This window comes from Rutilus rutilus, assembly GCF_951802725.1.
Source record: "Rutilus rutilus genome assembly, chromosome: 4".
Classification (NCBI taxonomy): domain Eukaryota; kingdom Metazoa; phylum Chordata; class Actinopteri; order Cypriniformes; family Leuciscidae; genus Rutilus; species Rutilus rutilus.
Window position 1 is genome coordinate 8,681,504 of NC_140212.1, and position 19,437 is coordinate 8,700,940.

Genomic DNA, 19,437 nt, shown 5'->3' on the forward strand with positions numbered 1-19,437 from the left:
AGTGCCTCCTCGTTGTTCAAAAACCATTTCGGAAGATCCTTTGGGATCTTTTATTGTTGACCATTCCTTCTGCATTTAATGAGGCCCCTGTGAAACACTGAAAGCCAATGAGCCGGTTTTCCACCACGGGAATAAGAGTGAACGAGAAAGTGCTTTGATAAAGAGAAAGAGAGGAAGTGAGGGCATGGTTTCCTCTCTTCCTCCTCATCCTCCTTTTTCTCCCTCTGTTTGCGTTCCCATGCGCTCGTGGCCGTCTGGAGAGTTTGTAATCTCTCGCTGTCGCCCCTCTCGCGCACCTCATGATTACCAGCAAGAAAAGCCGGAGACACGGGCAGAGAGGCCATGATAAAGAGCCCAGATGTGCTGCGGGGTTGGCATCGGTGTACAGTCTGGACTGGTAAGATTACTCTTACATTATTGTCTGAAACAGGGTGGAGGAGAGCTGCAAAAATTCTCATTTATCATCATATTGATAAAAAGTGACATTTAAAGATTAGTTCTGCATATTATACTGAACAGATCATGAGCGTAAGTGTGATAATTCCCACAAAATCAATGTACAGCTAAATGGAATTAAATGTGTAGTATTACTACAGTAAATGGAATTTTCCATCATGTAATACTTGCCATTTGTCGGTTTAATAGGGTAATTCATCTTAACAGGTTAGGACACAGTAAAATACCCCTTTTATATGAAAACTTTTGTCTATTATTTTCAAGGTTTGCATAGACACTGGTCACTATTTATTTTTTTGCAAAAATGATTAAATCAGTGATGCAATAAATATTTTAAGTGCCCACACGTTCATGAAAAATCACACAGATATAACCATTTTAGAAATGTACTGCACCTCAGATGATTTAAAAAAAATATATATATATATTTGTTTTGACTGTTTTTTGCCATAGAGACTTACCTGATTGGTCTACAGGTCTTTACTTAAAACATTACACTAAAACATTAAAGAATAACTAATTTTCTAGGGTAAAGGCCCGTTCACACCAAGAATGATAACTATAACGATAGCTATATTAGTGTCCACAGATATATTAGCAGGCTACAGTTTTGTCGTCTGTCACTTTAAATGTTTGAGCTCTTTAAAGCAGTATGGATTCTGATTGGCTGTCATTGTTTTTATCCTTTATCAGCTAAAAAATCTTTCAGAAAGTGATTTAAATGTTATTGTTTCTCTGTGCCATTATCATTATAGTTGTGGTGTGGACTCTGCTATTCTTTTTATATTTAGAAAGATTTTTAGAGCAATATCTTTCACTACAGTTATCATCCTTGGTGTGAAAGGGATTTTCTAGCATTACAAAAATACAGGTTTTCCAGGATGGATAGGAACTCTTGAGACTCTGGATTTATGTTAGTATAAGAAATTCAGCCCGTTAAGATTCAGGACCTTGTTTCTATCACATTGGTGCCGCTATTGCATTTTCATTTGGACTCGGAGCAGATCCACACAATGAGAATCAGATCTCACCTTCAGCACCATCATCACTGCTTGCCGGAGTCGTAGACGATGCACAACACAGAGGTCATAAACGGCTGACACGGCCAGAACAGTCACTCCCTGCTCCTTCCACAGCAAGGCCGCCGCAGCAGCACCCAGACTCCCGGCCAGCCACAGCGTTGCCTGCCACACAACCCCGCTCGAGTGCGTTGCGTTGGGCCTGAGACGGCAATATTGGGTGTAACAGAGCAGGGACAGTAAGAAACAAAACGCTGCTCCCACATCTGCTCGCCCCACCACCCCAGCTACCGCTTCGGTGTGTATGGGATGAGAGGCGAAGAGCAGTCCTGCCAGCAGGCTCCACGGTCCTCCACCCAGTAGAAGGCCACAAAGTGCAGTGAAGAGTGCAGTGACACAGCAGTGCAGGCCCACGTTGAACAGGTGGTAGCCCCGGGGGTCCAGACCACCAAGGACGTAGTTGAGGCGGAAGGAGAGGGTGCAGAGGGGGCGGAAGGACTTGTGGCTGCCGCTGTGGGTGAGCAGAGTGCCCCAGAAGTCATCGTACAGGATGTTCGTCCATGGAGTGTCCGGTAGGAGGTCTTGGTTGGTTTTGATTGCTCGGCTAAAGATGGAGAAAAAATAAAGAGGTAACATGAAAAATAGGAACCACATTGCATGAAAAAGACATTTAGAATAGCATTAACAATAAAAGTGGCATGAAACTTCTCTGCTTCATGCACATTTTTAATGTTTATTTATAACAATTAATGGAGGATGTCACCAGACCAGACCCAGCATCAAACATCTTTACAGTTTTAAAGACATTATCTGACTCCATTAATCTGTCTATTTAAAACATATACTTCACAAACAGTAACATGAAAGATTTCAGTCATCACTTGGATCCCAATACTATTTTTGTTACAAAACAATCAGTCAGAATAAAATAATATATTAATAATAATCAATTTATACAGTTATAATTTTTGTTTTTATTTATACATACATACAATGCTTTCTTTCCCTGTTATAAGAACGGAAATTGGTAACAGTGCCTGTTTCACCATGCATTAAATAAAGCCATCACTATCCTGCTATCCCAGACAGTGACAGTAGCACAATATATATGCGCTTTCTTAATGTGTTCGCCAGTTTAATGTATTCTTTTCATTCATGATTGGCAATGATGTGGGAGGGCAGCTGATTTAAATATTTCAATTACAATGATTTCCAAAGGGCAAGATCGAGATGCAAGGCCATACGTAATTGAACACATGCAGTTTTGTAAGGCAAAAATAGTTTTATCCTTAGACAAATAAAATTAATTAATTAAATAAAACAAAAGAAAGTCAGAGGGGAAATATTACAATAGCTAGAAGGAAGTAATGTGGAGTGCAATACACATCTAACAAAAATACATAAAAAAATACATTAAAAAAAACTAAGAATAATACATTTTCAGTCTGTGTTGTAGTGGCAGTTAATACATCAGGCCCTCAGTACAAGTGGAGCAGTTTCCTGTGACCCATATCTCTGTCTATAGAGCTCTCTGTGACTCCATGAGAAAGCCTGCACTTGTTTTCGACTCAGGAAACACAATGCTGGGAAAGTGAAGAGATCGGCGGCCGTCATCACGCTATGACCCCTGCAGTGAGGTCTCAGCTTAGTACCTCGATCATCACATATCAGATGATGCATACCACAAACGTTACTGTTACTACAAATAACACCTAACATAAAATAACCATCACTCTTCCTTACCCATTTTAAATGAGTGCCAATGGGTCATTATTCGCCCCACATTACAAGCATCTGCTTTGCCCTTTGTGCATTTCCACAGAGTAGATCCTGAAATTTTTGTAAATGGACCACAGTGTTTGCAAACAATTGTACACTTATTAACACTTATCTGGATTTATGAAGTTGCTTAATGTTGTGTACATCTGTTTATAAGGTAATCTTGTTCTAACTGGGCCACAGCAAATCAGATTACTGTGAATATAGTGTGGTCCATTAAGAGCAGCTTTACTCTGAGGTCATGCCTGAAGGTATTAGCAAATACTATGTACTGCTGTATTAAAACTATTACAAACACACTCAGAAGCAAAGATGCAATTGACAGAGAGACAAACAAACGTACCCTGTGTGTTTAGATTTTGTGTGGTCCAATCAAATTTATATAACCGAAGATGCTCATGGGTAGACGGCTGTGACACAGACCACTCGAGCGTCTCCAAAATATTTAAGTTTTAAAGCGAGGTCTACGCCTCCACTTGCCATCCCTTATTTAGTCCAAATATAAGCAGTGCCTGAGAAAACTGGTTGTTTTGTATGAGGTTTATCTGTGGACCTTGAGAAGGAAAAACACTCAAGACATGACGGCCTGTAAATTTACGTTTTCCTAAAACCCGAAATGTGTCATTTATCACCTCGAGGGACTGGAAAAATGCAGTTGTATCTTGGAGTATCTATCCTAGCTCAGTGGCAATACACTTTACATCTCATACATTTAATGTTTTCGGCTTCCAGTGTTTATAATCTCTATAAATCACTTGTGAGCCGCCCTACAAAGCCACTCAGTCACTGGGAGTTCAGAAGGTTAATGCAGTTAAATGTGAGGGCGGCTGGATGTGCAGTCATTTTTCATTTCCAACGCAGCCCGTGCTATGAAAGTAATCAGATTAAGCGTGTAGTTTAGGGTATAAGGTGAAGTTACTGTATATACTGACTGCCTATTAAAGATGCACAACATATTGTACCTATTTTCTATATCAACTAGTCGGTGGGTCGCAAAAACAACTAATCAGTCCTATGTAATTAGATCAATTCCAGTCAAACTTGACACTGCTTTAAAATGCACCATTCATGGTGGAATGCTAAAATAATAATAATAATAAATAAATAAAAAAGAAAATAAAAATAATTGAGTACATAAAAAATATATATAATAACAACAACAGCAGCAAAAGTTAATTTATATAATTAAATCAAAGAGGGTATTCCACCAGCTACAGATTAGCACAAAGTACTGAAGAGGGATGGAGTGGCTTTGAATCCCTGCACAGGGAAACATGGCTGTGGTGTTAATCTGACGCTAACAGGATTACAGGCAAATCATAGAGCCAGATTATTTTAGGGGCACAGCTGTGGGACAAGGTCTTAATCACTTTAAACCTGTCCCAACAGAGATGTGTGCAATCCTTGTGTTTGTGGTTTTAACAAACTCACTAATGAAAAGCAGTTAGGTGGTTAACTTGTATTAGAACATAAATGAACAACAAAACAACTGCTATTGAACTAAACATAAAGCGTTAACTGTAAATACTGATGTTTTTCCCAACAGAATCACATGTTGGCAAGTCATCATAAACTTTCTATAGAAAACAATTTGGGGGGAAATTGGCATCAGCTTTAAACAACACACTCATAAATGTCACTGCATTCACAAATGGTGGATTTGGTTCATTTAATTCATACTGGCAAGAGTTCCCCCATTTGTTTTTGCAGAGACCAAGTGTATAACACCCATTAGGCCATAAAGCAAAGCATAAGATGGTTTTAATATGCGATAAGCATCTCCACAACATAAAATTTTCATTTGTTGCATTCACTAAAAACTATGATTTCTTAAGGTGTTCTTGATATTTCAGATTTTTATAAGGGTTTGAACTTGCATCCACACATCCAACCCATATTTCAGTGAGGAGACAAGGCATCAGTGTTGTGTTAAGGGTACACAACATATGATATAAATCATAAACTCATTATAGCAGAAATGCCTGATCCAACTGATCCTTTCTCCCATTTGGCTTCTGCTATAACATCACCACAACAAATCACTGTGCGCTCCACTTTTAATCAGCCTCAATATCACCTGTCATCCGTCTGAAACGCAACATATACATTACCAGTAAAATGTTTAAAAGAAAAAAAGACCAAATTTATGTGTCTTGTGATCTGAAAGCTTATGCTTAAATGCTTGAAATTAGATTTGCAAGCAATATATGTCTTTGTAAGAATTTAATTACAAGAAGAATAAAGCTTCTGACTGGTCACAACAGAATTATTTCAAAATTAATAACTGCATTGTTTTGACAGACAGTGCAGCACTACACAGTTAAAGGGAATCTTTTATCCAGCAATAATAAATTCAATACCACCATCCATCATATACATTCATGTTAAAGGCATCTACTATAGGGTCAAGCAGTTAACAAATGCCAAACTGAAGTAAAGAGGCAGTGATCAAAGCCACCAGGCACTCCACAGCCGGCCAGATGTTAAAGCCAACTCTGGCATGAGCTTTTAACAAGATCTTGATTAAGATTTTTCCCTCTTGTCTACTGGAACCCATTCATGAGCGCAAAAACGTATAACAGCCAATCAGAGAACACATACTTTTTTTCCACCCATCAAAGACGCTGGCCGAGTGGGGTGGAGCAGGGAAACAGCAGTGTCCTTCAGTGCTAGACACTTTCATCTGCTCAGAGAATACTTCCTGATTAGCTCAACAACAGCTACAGCAATAAAAGAAGTTCTACACAACACATTGCAGAACACACACACACACACGCGCCTAAAAGTTAAAAAAAATTAACCAAACTAATCGGACATATGATTTGTTTTCTTTAAAAAAAAAAAGTGCAAAGTAGAATTTCCCAGATTTAGAACCCAAAATAGTATTTTTATAACAACAAATAAATATAGACATATACTGCATTCTGCTTTTGACTGCTTTCAAACAGACCCCACCTCAAAAACCTGTCGTGCACTGACGGCCCTCACACAAACGGCACTGATTTAAAACCATTTTAATGATCTGAGCAGATCCAATGAGTATCTGTGATACTTCTCACTTTGACAATTGATCTGAGAGCTTCCTCACTACACCAGAACTGACATTGATCTCCAGTAGGAGCCATCTGGGCTAATCCCAGAGCGATGTCATGCTAATGGAATAGCCATTTCACTCAGCACAAAGAAGCCTTGTTAGCTAAATGATGGATGAAGTCCATAAGAGCTCCAGTGGTAGAGGAAGCCACAGAGAAAACTACAGTTAAAGGAAATCAATGTCTTATAAAAACACTGCAGTCCAGTCAATCAAGCACATCGCCTGGCTCTACTGAGGATTTAAACTGGAGTATTTCACAACTTTAAAGTTTTAAATAATCAAGCCTAATCAAGTAATTAAAGTAGCTGTGAGCAGGTATTTTATGCTCTTCTAGAAACCACTACCATAAACATGAATTGCATTATATTATGTTATTTTACTGTATATTATATTATCTTTTTAATATCTGAATTTTAATAAATTGAAGGACAACAAAAATACTTTCCAGCGTCTGCAAACCTGCTACTGTAAAAGCCTGAGAAAGCCCTGATTTCCTCACTTCTCATAGTCCAGACCCTGTAGAGTCTCACCGTCTGAATGCTGTGATGGATGTGGAGCTGCACATCTGGAAAAGTGTGAGCTTGAAGTGTTTCTTGGCCCTCCATTGAGATCCTTTTAATGAAAATATATATGCAAGCCTTCTCTACATATAAAATGTGAATGGAGCGCAAATGCTCTTACCAGGCAATGACTGGAGCCTTTAACAGTGATAGTTTTCATAACATAAATGGCTGCCATAAAATCCAGTTAAAACTAGATTTATAGGGCCACCCAACAGGGCACCAGTGCCTTGATCCGGACTGCATTGCATTTCAACACAAATGCATGTTCAAAACCTACATTACAGAAACATAACTAGTGACATATTATCAGCTGCATATCCTGATCCACATCTTCTGTTGTCTGAATAGACAATAATTGAGTATGAGGAGTTAATTAAAAGCTAATGTCTACAGTGTCTGCTCAGCGGTGATAAATGTTGGCCTTGATTAAATCCTGACAGTGCCCGTTTCTCCCAGCAACAAACCATGTCTGTCTACTCATTCCCTTATCGCACAAATCAAAATGTAGGCAGAAGAACCACCCCAGGGACTGATGCTAATTTGATGGTACTTTTGCGGTCTGGTGCCTCTAATGATCATAGATGATACGACTCCATTCCCCATATATAATATAATATTATATTAAGGAATTAAACATTTAATGCATTCTGTAGGTAAATAAACTAGCTTTTTTTTACCATTACTTTAACTAACTTGTCCCAAGTTTTCAGTTCCATCAAGATTAAATACAGATGTAGGCCTAACCTAACACACATTTTAAAAAGTACCTTAAAATAAATGCCATTTGGTTTTATGTTTAAATCTAATGCAATGCCATTCATACAAAAAGTATCCATGCTATAGTCATTTTTACTCTAGTAAACAAATTCTCACTCTGTCTTTCCCAATCTTGCTCTGGTTTTGCATCTGTATGATACATGTCTTGTGTTATCAGCACGAGTAAGGTAAGCTGGTAAGCTGGATGTCACAGTGACCTAAAAAGCTCCCATCTGCTAGAGGAGAAGAAAGCTGAACGTATTCAGACTACAGTGGGGGACGAGAGTGAAAGTGAAATGTACAATTCCACAAATGAAGAACAGCAGGATCTTTTGGTGCTCTTTCACTGTTTGACCGACCCAGACTAGCCATTAAAAGACACAAAACTCAGAAGAAACAGAACAAAACAGACAATGAAGGCAAAAAGAGAAAAGCCTAGACCTATTGATCACATTCTATTCTTCATCTGTGTTCTTCATCCATTCCTCCCTGGCCTCTCTTTGTAACAGTTTTCAGGATGTTCACTAATTGGCAAATCGACCAGCTGTGTCCCACAACTACCTCTTCCTATACAACGCCACATAAGCTAACTGAACAGCGAAAGCTCACAAGGCATGTACATATTCCAAATCTGCCATGGTTTGAATTAGTTCATGTAATCTGTTTTGTAATCTATTTGTTCCACTATAAAATATTCAGGAGCAAGGCAAGAAAGAATGGACATTAGCTGCGTCCCAAACTCCCAATTCAGAGGCTGCGGTTGAACGGCAAATGCAAATTCAATTTTCCCAGTCTTCGAAAGGATAGAATGAGTGGATGCTTCGCAGCCTAGGCTATCCCAAAATTCATTGCACGTCGGTGAAGACAGGATTTTTTAAAGAGAAAATAACAAATTCCACTTTTAGATGCAAGTGTTGGAATTCAACTTACTCAAATATCTAACGCTACAAATAAAATAAATAAAACACCTTTAAAGCTTTAAATTAAAGGTTCAAATGTTGACATATCTAAATGCAATTTTATATACTTCATACTCTTGATTATGTACATTTATGGACCAAGGTGAACATATTTAGACAAGTAGTGAACACGGTTTTGTTTTCAGACAGGTGAATATAACTTTTTTTTTAAAGTCCAGTACAAACATTATGTCCGTTGTCATTACGTTTGTGTTAATTCAGAGCATTTAATGCAGTTTATCAGCCAATATGTTTAGGTTCTGAGTATTAAAGGGATGGTTCACCCAAAAATCTAAATTCTGTCATCATTTACTCATCTTGAAGTTGTTCAAAACCTTTTCTGAATTTCTTTCTTCTACTGGACACAAAAGAAGATATTTCGAAGAATGTCGGTAACCAAATAGTTTCTGGTCTCCACTGACTTCCATAGTATTTTTTTACAATGGGGACCAGCCTCTCTTTGATTACCAACATTCTTCAAAATAGCTTCTTTTGTGTTCAACTTGTGGGTGAGCAAATAATGATAGAAGTTTCATTTTTGGGTGAACTATCCCTTTAAGAACAGATAAACACTTGGACTTAATCACTTTATTATGTAAGGAGAATGAAAGGCAGCCATTGTATGTGTACAGTATGTGTCATTGTTGACTTCCCATAATTCCTTGCATTTGACCAATGGTAGTTTGAAACTGCAAGTTTTTAATTATCACTTAAAATGATTTTTCAAATTTAGAAATTATTTACTTTTCAGCTTTAGAGATCCCCACTTTTCATGATCCAATCAATGCCTGATGGATAAAACCTGCTCTACATTTATCATCACATTAAACACCTGGTTTTACTTGGAAATGTGTGACATTATGGATGTAAAATGGGTTGAAAACTGCAACCGACATTCACTTAGAGTTGACAAGAGAGTGATTGAAGATAATGACTAAAATGGGGAGGAAACGAGACAGACAGAGCAGAGAAAGATGGAGAAAGAGAGATATTACCTGCTGGCGAGACGTACTGCTGGATCACAGTAATCTATTAACTCGTGCATGGGGAATCTTTGCTACATATTGAGTGGCAGAAATGTCCATTTCATCAAATACTGACAGATGAAGAACTTCCACGAAAGTCATACCGGAGAGATATTCACACACTCCAAAACAGATAAACACAGCAGGCAGCAGTTTATCTAAATCCCACTCTGAAATATGGTTTCTTTCCGTTTATTGAAATCAAGCGAGGCCAGATAAAACACAAACTCCAGGACCTGATGGTGTGATGTTACTAGAGCCAGACACCGCATGAGTAATAATACTATCTGTGAGCCAGATAAGAGAAAAACAGCACTGAGAAATGAGCAGGGGCTCCTTTTTCAGCCTATGATTTGAAAAATATGTCTCAAATCCTATTAAAATCAGATGGAATGTAAACATTGAAGGGACAGATCATAGAAACCTTTTCCCTTGCCTCATTATTTATAAAAACTACATTTCAAACTAAGTCAATCAAAATAAATCTCTGATTATGACATCACAACCCTGAGCACATTAACATATGCAAATGACCTCTGTTTTGATCGACTGGGTGGTCATAACAAGTCTTAAGGAAGTTGTGTTTTCTTCCCTATTGTCATGTACTGTATAGCCAAAGGAAACGGCTTCTTAAACAAGAAGAAATGTAGGGTGAGATTTGATTTTGTCCATCAGGAATTGATTAAATCGCTGTGGTTTGCAATTGCTGTGATTCTCACGTGAGTGACAGGTCGTCCTCGCGGCAAAAAAAAAGTCTTTAGAGAAGAGATGTCGCTGCAATAGGGAGGGGAAGGTAGAAAATGGTCTTAATCCTAAAAAACATTATATGAGAAGGTAGAAAACACCAAAACAATTATATGCGGACAAAAGCTCCTCACGGCCTGACATTTCTCCTTCTCAAAATTATGCATGCAAACCCTCCATCCCTGTACAATAAATTAACTGTATCATCTGACCGGTAATGGCATTGCATAGCAATGAGAGCACTGCAGACAGTGAACCTAAACAAGTCCTCGTATCACTGCGATCTTTCTTTACACGGCAGGCGAAACGCTCTATGCGCCTCTTATCTAGGGGAAACACAGGAAAAGCAAACAGATTGCTTCCGGACTGGTGATGAATTACAGACCCCCAAAAAGATTTGAATAGGAATGAAATATGACCCGAATGTGGTTACTAATGTTGCCCAATTGCTCTGAGCAGAAAAAAAACTGAAACACAAAGCAAACGACATCACCCCCTCCCTACATACGCAGCGTATCATTAAGATAATGTAGGTTGAGTGATGTACTACAAGTGATTTGTATAAAATGATAAAGTGTCAGCTCTCCCTCAGGACGTTACTTGTATATGAGAATTTAGATGCTTTCTTTGTTCTTTTGAATTTAAACACTCGGTGTCTTTTTACACAACAAAGACATCCATATCAGCAACAAAATCAATATCTCTCTGAATGCATGCAACATTCTCTCCACAGTTACGTCCTAAAGAAAATACTGAGGGTCTCTAATGGGAAACGCATTAATGTAGCTCAGCGCTGGAGGGGTGCAGGTGTGAGAAATACAGCAGAGGCCCCTTTAAAACCATAACATTTCCGTCCCGACTCATTTGCTTTTCTTTTCACGATGTGAGAGGATATAAAAACATCTCCTCGAATTAGGGACTTAAAAATGACGTGACTTTTGAAGCAGCGGTAATTACCTAGAAATACAATTGAGCTTAAGAGCGTGGAATATTTGGCTGAATAGACCAAAGGCGATGAAGGACTTAGCCGCCACGCTCTGTGACACGTCCTAATGAATCTCTATTGCACTCATAAAGCAGCTGGGCCTGTAGATGTGACATTTTAAGTCATTTAAAAAATCCATCCAGGAAGGCAAAATTAGGGGCTTTCAATACGACGCAGGTAGCACTGACATTATATGCATGAATAATATCAAGCACAGTGAAGTATTAGCACACGTAAAGCTGACATAAAAAAGAAAAACTCTAGCACAGACTTCATGAAAAACAGAAAGAAAATCTCTAAAATATTAATAAATGGTAATACATGCAGATTGTGCATGATTTTCTTGCACATAAAAACCAAAACTACTTTACTGAAGAAATAAAGAACAATCTGAACCATTTTTGATTCTATATATTATAGAAGCTGACAAAAGCTAAAAACTGTTGCACAGACCTCTTTATGAAAAATCATATGTTGCTGGAATATTGACAAGAACTATTTTTGAATAGCATACATGCAGATTATGCTCTTTTTTTTTTTTTTGCACATGATAATTAGAAGTACTTTACTGAGCAAATTCAAAACAATTTCAAACTATTAAAAATAACCATTAAAAAACATTGTTTACTATTTGCATCTTTAAAATGCAAGCCATTATTTACAGCGGGATCCAAAAGTCTGGGACCTCTTTGAAAATCTGGGAATCATATAATACAATTTTAGGATTTTGATGAATGTCAAACATTGTGGCGTAAATTTAATGAGAAATACATAAGATTCTACATTATTTGTAGGCAACTAATCACATTTGTCACATGGACCGTGACACTGACCCTAATTCATAATGAATAAAATGTACTAAACAAATGAAGCATTTTCCTTGGTGGTCTTGGACTGTTTATCTTTGGTCCTGCCAGTAAAACAGCACAAAGATTAAGGAGGATCAATACGAGAAACAATCAGCGCTGTTTAACAGGGCTTGGGATTTGATTCAGTCGGCTTTCTCCCTCCCAACAGATGACAGGTAGCACACAATCCACAGGAACCATGATAACCCCATGATTAACCTGTCAACCAGGCTGCCCAATTATCACTGCAGGACACTGTGTTGATGGATCCCCTTTATATCCACACACACACAGAAAGAGAGCTTAACCGATTATGACTGCCATTAATCTCTGCCTTGAGCAGAAGGCATCAATTTATTAGAGGATTTGTCAGTCAGATGCACTGACATTGAGAATGGAGGATTTATTTTTGTGTGCTCCCCTGATTCCAAATTGGCACAAGGCTAGTGAGGAAGTGTTCGAAAGAGAGAACAAAAGAAAGAGGAAGACAAAGACAGGAGGCAGAGAGTGCTGAGAGCGGGAGCTGCCGAAAGATGATACACAATCGTCATCGATCACACAGACAGCAAACAGCTACGAATGTGTGTAATCTGTGGGGAACTGGGAGGGTTTGAATTTCCCCCTACTGTGGTGAGTTTTTATGCCCACCTATGTGTTTGTGGGAGAAGGCAGATGCCAGTGCAATGTGACACCAGTACAGACAGCTCATAATCACTGAGCTAAAATGTGTGTGGTCGCTCAGTCCGGGGTTTATTAAAAACTATTATGAAGACAAAAACATGCAGAAATGGGAGTTTGCAAAAAAAAAAAAACCTATAAATATGCACTACAATATAAATAAATTGAACAGAATACAACTTTTTAATCAGTGCTGGACGATCTGATTTAAACAATCACTCGAGCCTGACCAATGAACCACCCAGGAAGGGATTGTCTGACTCTGATCCAGTGAAAGTTACTGAACTATAGTGATGGTATAGTTAAACTTTACAGATAAGGTGACTTTATTGTTGTTGTGAATTTAATGAATAAAACTTTAAACCAAAAGCTGATTTGGCATTATTTTAAGAACAATGCCGTTTCTGATAAACTGTGGAGTGTTTAAATTAGGCAAATGGTGCAATGTGACGCAATTACAAACATAAGGATTGAAAACTAAATAAGTAGCCTACTGAAAATAAGTCATTTTCAAACAAAGTACATAAGATAAAAAAAAAAAAACTATGCAATGTGATGCTATATTATAATGAAAAAATGAAACTAAGACCAATAGCTTACTAAAATGCAAGTAATTTTCAAATATATAAATAAATTAGTCAATAAATAGGTAAAAAGTATGCAAATAAATAAATAACTAAAGCAAATAAAGCAAGTAAATAAATTATGCTATATTAGTAATGTAAGGGATGAAGAATAAAACCAATAGCCTGAAACTAAATTAAAAAAAATGAGTGAGTGAGTGAGTGAGTGAGTGAGTATATCAGTCTGATTTGGGGACCAGAGCCGATAGACTTTCTAAGACCCACATATAAAGGCTGTGAATTGTGGGAACTTATAGGAAGACTGATTACACATTCAAAACATTTTCTGGATTTTAACCATCAGCAACCATATTCTGATGTCTGTTGAACATTAACCTGGGTGGGAAGTTATGCCTCAACTCTAGAAGACCTCAGGATTGAGGTTTTCATCATGTGTGAACACTCCATAACTCAACAACCGCTCTGCAGAATCCTTTGATCCACACTTATGCTGGTACGACTTCTATGAGGGAACGTAAGGGGGTTCTCCTTTCCAAAAGTTACCTCATAGTGGCAGTGATGGGAGCTGTCAGAGTCTGTAGTCCATTCTGCTAAATGACTCACAGTAGCAAACTAAGAGAGAATCTAAAGAAGCAAAATGTTTGTTCATGTCTAAACAAAACAAATGTCCTTTTCCGCTAAAAGACTCATTTCTTTGATGTTTCTGGGTACAAAAGGCCACATCCCATGGCAGTATATCGACACCGACGCTCATGCTCAATAAAGGCGACATCCTCTTCGTTACACTGGCTACCTTCATTCAAGAAACTCGACCCTTAACTCTGCCTGTATGATTCCCCTCAGGGAGGCCGGTGTCATGGCCGGTACATGAGGAGTTTCACCCTGATTGTCGATTCAGACAGTGTTCAAATGAGCCGAGTTTGCTGACAGCTCCTCAGAGTTGGCCACAGAAGGATAACCAGTGCAAATCTGCAAGTAATCAAAGCACCAACCCCCAACACACAGCATAACATTACACAAACTCCCTTAGAGTTTGCATAAATCAATATTGTGGATCTGAACGTAAAACTTACATGTGTTCAACACTGGTGGAAATAATGTGGCATATTAGGGCTTGAGGGGAGAATGTGGAGTGCTTTACAATGCAACCATCTCCACTGGCAACAAATCAAATCTTTCAGTCACTCGCTCTGAATCTCATTCACTCTGCCTCTGGCTCTATAACTACTCAAAATTATTTTACAATTGATTTTGGTACTTTTGATGAAGCCCATGCATCTGCCTCTCCTTCATAAAATATATCATCTCTGTGATGTACTTGTCTGGGTTGTGCGGTTAAACCGCTCTCTTCAGCCTCCAAACATCTCAAATTACCCTCTTTAAATCAGCCACTCTTCACTTCCTCTCTTATGTTGTGTCCCACTGCAGACAGAGCTGAATGGCAGCAGTTCGGTTAAAACGAGTCAAAAAAGTGCTAATTGTTCAGGTGGCAATGTGGGTATTTAGGATTGTAATGGACCAAAAAAAGAAAAGAAAAAGAATGAAGACACTAACAGTCTGTGACAAAAGTCACAAAGCAAATTTAAAGCATTGATCTGTTATCAAGTCCAGAAGCAGTCTATTATATATTTATAAAATATAAAAACTATAATTTCTTCAATGTTCTAATTAGTAAAATTACTAGTTTGTAGTAGTGCAAACTTCAAAAGTGCATAGCACAAGATTATAATAATTCCATGAGCATGTTTTTTGATGACTGAGACATGGATTGGAGAAATACATGCTGTAAATTCATTATTTTGTCTTGAATTCTTTCCCAGGCCACCAATGGGCACATACCTACTTAAAAAAAAAAAAAAAAAAAAAAAAAGACAATTTCAGGAAACACTTTGTCCTGAAACCCCAAGAGCTTTAATAAAAATAACAGTCTGACATTTCAAAAGGCATGAGAGCATGTCTAGAACAGATGATTTGATAAAATAAATGGTCTGTTGCCAACTAATATCAAGGCCTGTAATAGCAAGGACTGACATCTTAAATAAAGACTAGAGTAGCTAGATCACTTACATATTTTGTTATATTTTTGTGGATGGCAATTGTGTGATTTTTACTTCATGATTTATGTCAAATCTATACGGGTAAAAAAAACAGCTATCAATCATCGCGAGACATGCGAACGTGCACAAAAACCTCATTCACGCGATCAAAATGCAGCCATAAATTAATGGTTATTTAATAATTAATAATCTGTACATCTGTCAAGACCACACAGACGGCCATGTGTCAAAACTCAGAGAGAGTGTGAGCTCTCTTGACACTATCTATCAATCACAATACTTGCACACTGATCTCCTTCTCAGTTTCTCAGAAATACACAACATTGAACTGGTTAAGCATGCGTTCGTCACACAGCTGGAAGAGAGAGGGATGTTTTCTTTTTAAATTCCCCTTGAGGCCTATTATGCATTTCTAGGGTCACATATTTAAGGACTGTTACATATGCCCAAACAATGAAGAATGAAGTGGCCAGCACTATGTGACTGGGTTGAATTAAAAACCTTATTTCTAATGCACGTCTGTCGCTCGACTAAATGTCCGTTTAAATTTTTACAATGCTAAACTGCTGGTGTCATGCAATACAAAGAGTCAATTACAACCACAGTTACTGTATTAATCAAAGCAGCAGCTGCCCTACAAGTGGAATATGCCTCTAAAATCCCATACTGATCAAAAACTATAACTTAAATATTGAGGGAAGCATGTCGTCAGCCATGGATATGGACACGGCTGAACCTGAGCTAATCAGTGAACGACATCCTCTGGAAATCTCTTCAGTGATATAACTAGCATTCAAAACAAACAGCAAGATGTTATCTCTGCAAGGCAAGCCACGTGAAACTCATCCAGAGGGCAAAAACCATGTAAGCGAGGTCTTATTACTCACAGTCAGAGTCATGGAAAATGCTTTAGAAAAGAACAGTTGGCACAAGATCACATAGCGACTCTCAAACATCGCTCTCAAGACATGTAAAAATAAATTTCCCCCAGTAGGATAACACTGGCTGACGTCCTCTGCCTTCAGTCAAGTTGCACATTTCATACCAAGAATGCTTGACTCGGTTTTTTTTATTGCTATTACCGTTGGCGCACGGAGTGCGGACAAGCCTCCGTACCATTCCAAGGAAAAACACTTGACGTGATTAAGAAAACAGAGACGGAGCGCGGTACCCAAGAGCTCTGGAAGCCCAAGACTTCAACCGCACTTCAACAGCTGGTGTATGACCACAGTCAGAGACAGAAAACAGTCCCAGGAGTCGAGTCTGGAATCACAGAAAACCAATCACCAGATTCTTTGATTATGCCTTGAGCACACAAACACATAAATCAAAGCAACTTAAACCCCGGGGACCGGGTGAAGGACGCAGGACTGTTGACCTTTATGCGAGAAGGTCGATTTGATGAATGACTCCGCAGGGTCAGAGTACTGATTGGGTATCTGTGGTCTCTCAAGAGGGACAGAGAAGGATGCAGGCAAGTGTGCCTCTCTTGGGTTTAAATTAACACTGGGTCTCATCTGAAAATTAAAGGTCACAGGCCAGGATTTAACATTTACAAACACACTACTTGCATTCGAGCTTAAGTCACTGAGCAGATCAGCACGTGCTGAATATGTAGATGAATATCTGCCCAGTTGAGAATCAATGCATCAATTTGGGGTTTTGGGATTTGGAGGTCAATATGTTGACAATAGCCATATTTGGGAATTTATTTATGCACAAAATTGAAATGTCGCATAAAACATTTGCGAATGCAGCATCATTCCCATCCCGTGTGGTCAGTTGCTGCAATTGGGGAAGCATAAATCACTTGCGCCCCAGAGTGCGCAGATGAAACGCAATAAAAGCCGTCATGTTATCTTGTTATCTTTCATTTTGATGAGGACTTTGGCTCAGGCATTTCAGAATGACCAGATGAACATTTGAGATGCTGTGAAATGAAATTGGTCTGCTGATTAGTCCAGTTATCCAATCACATCCTCTGATGAGGCAAAGTCAGAGTTTCTTCTTGCGTATTGAGGGATTCATTCACTATTTACGTAAATGTGTTTCCATTGTAGTTCATGCGCATGTCTTCTTATCAGATAAAAACAGTATATGGCCTCAAATGAGCGCATATGTTTTTGTGCACATTTTTAGAATTTATGCGTTTTCATCCAGCTTTTTTCTGTGCTAAGATTCACATAAAAATAGGTGGATGGAAACAGCTAATGAGATATTGAAACAAACAAAAGAAAGTATAGCATGAACATTGATGTAGTCCCCATGTAGGTTCTTGAAATGATCTGTAAGCCAAATTAAGTTCCACCTGGGAGTTTATCAATTAATCTTAACGGAATCAGAAACAGCTGGACATGTTTACACAAATTATCACTTCCCTGTGATAGTATCCCTGCTTTGGCTAGCATACTAAATGGGTCATTTCACTACAGTAAACCCACAGAAAGACGCTCAGGGTTTTGTCTGGCAAAGCATATTCTGGCAAAACATATTGGCAAAGCATTTCCCAAATATAAGCATAAATGTATTGGTGAAAAAAGACAATGACAGCAAGCCCACACAGTCAAATATAGAAGAGACTGACTAGTTGTCAAAAGAGCTATATCTCAAGGTTTTAGATCACTACACAGTCCTAACAGTACACATTTGGGATGTCTCCACATCTGTTTCAGGTCTTCAACTAAACGAACTGATAGGTCTGTTTGATTAAGACACAACATCTGCAGTGTTTGCAGCACTCTGGGGCAAGTTGTCACATTTTAACTGTACCTACATGTTTGTACAGCAGGCTACCTTTAACATTTTTGTTTCATGTTGATTAAAATTAATAAACAAACCTGAAACCTGAAAAATATTTACTGGCGTAAAAAGTGACAACTAGCCCCGGTTTCCACTATTACAGAGGCGCGCGCCAAGTAGGCTATACTTCTAACGATAAACAATAAGCACATTTCAAACGACAAACAATAATAGCTGATATTTCACAATATGAAATATTTCCTAAATATATGTTAAGTAGCCTACATCTAGTTTGAGTGGAACTATTTTGTAAATAAATTTAGTAAGAGATACATTTAGTAGAAGTTAATGTGCTGTTTTGACAAGCTACACAATCCAAACAGCGCAACCTAAACATAACTTAGGTGACTTTATCTGTGCGGTGAAACGTATGAGTAAAAGCACGTTTAACTAACCACACATGTCTCATTGTTGTCATTACTGTGAGTGACTAACTGTTACTGTTAGGATGAAGTGATGGAGAAGGACTGTACCTGTCATCATAGCAGAAATCAGCGCTCAGTGTGTTCATATAAAGGAGCAGAGCCACAGCACTGCACACCAGCTCCACTATCATCTCAACGACACACAGGAGAAAAGAAAGTCCAGGAATGAATGACACTGATCAGTCCCTGTCTCTGTTTGCTGTTGTCCTCATTGTTTTGCTCCTGCTGCGAGATGGGAAGAGTTTCAAAAACAACCATCGCTCGTCTAACCCATTTTCAGATCAAGGCTTTGGATTCAGCCCTCAAATTGTGTTCGTGCTGTGTGATTTCGCTAATAAACGGAGAGGAATCGGTTGCTCTTCATCCAAGCCGTAGTGAAACATCCCGTTGCAGTTACACCCTCCTATCAAACACAGCACGCGTGTGATATTTGGAAACGCCGCGCATGCGCAGAAATCAAGCATCAGCATCAGTGCACTGAGAGCCTTGTCCTATTAAACTGATTTAGACCCTGAACATAATAAACTGCAACTGCCTTTGGTTTGCAGCATTGACATTTTTTGTTATGAACAACTTAAAATATATATATATATATAATTTTTTTAAAGTTGTTCATAACAAAAATGTCAATGTATATATATATATATATATATATATATATAAAAA

At 38.3% G+C, this 19,437-nt stretch overlaps 1 protein-coding gene across 1 annotated transcript in view; it reads right to left on the minus strand.

Annotated features, from left to right (window-relative positions):
* tmtc2a (transmembrane O-mannosyltransferase targeting cadherins 2a) overlaps positions 1-19,239 on the minus strand; it is a 31,367-nt gene extending 12,128 nt beyond the window's left edge. The window contains exons 1-2 of the mRNA XM_084406387.1: positions 18,820-19,239; positions 1,488-2,079 (exon numbers count right to left, since the gene is read on the minus strand). Of these exons, the coding sequence (XP_084262513.1) occupies positions 1,488-2,079; positions 18,820-18,902 (675 nt within the window). The 5' untranslated portion in view covers positions 18,903-19,239. The remainder of the gene's footprint in view (positions 1-1,487; positions 2,080-18,819) is intronic.
* Between the last annotated feature and the right edge of the window lie 198 nt (positions 19,240-19,437).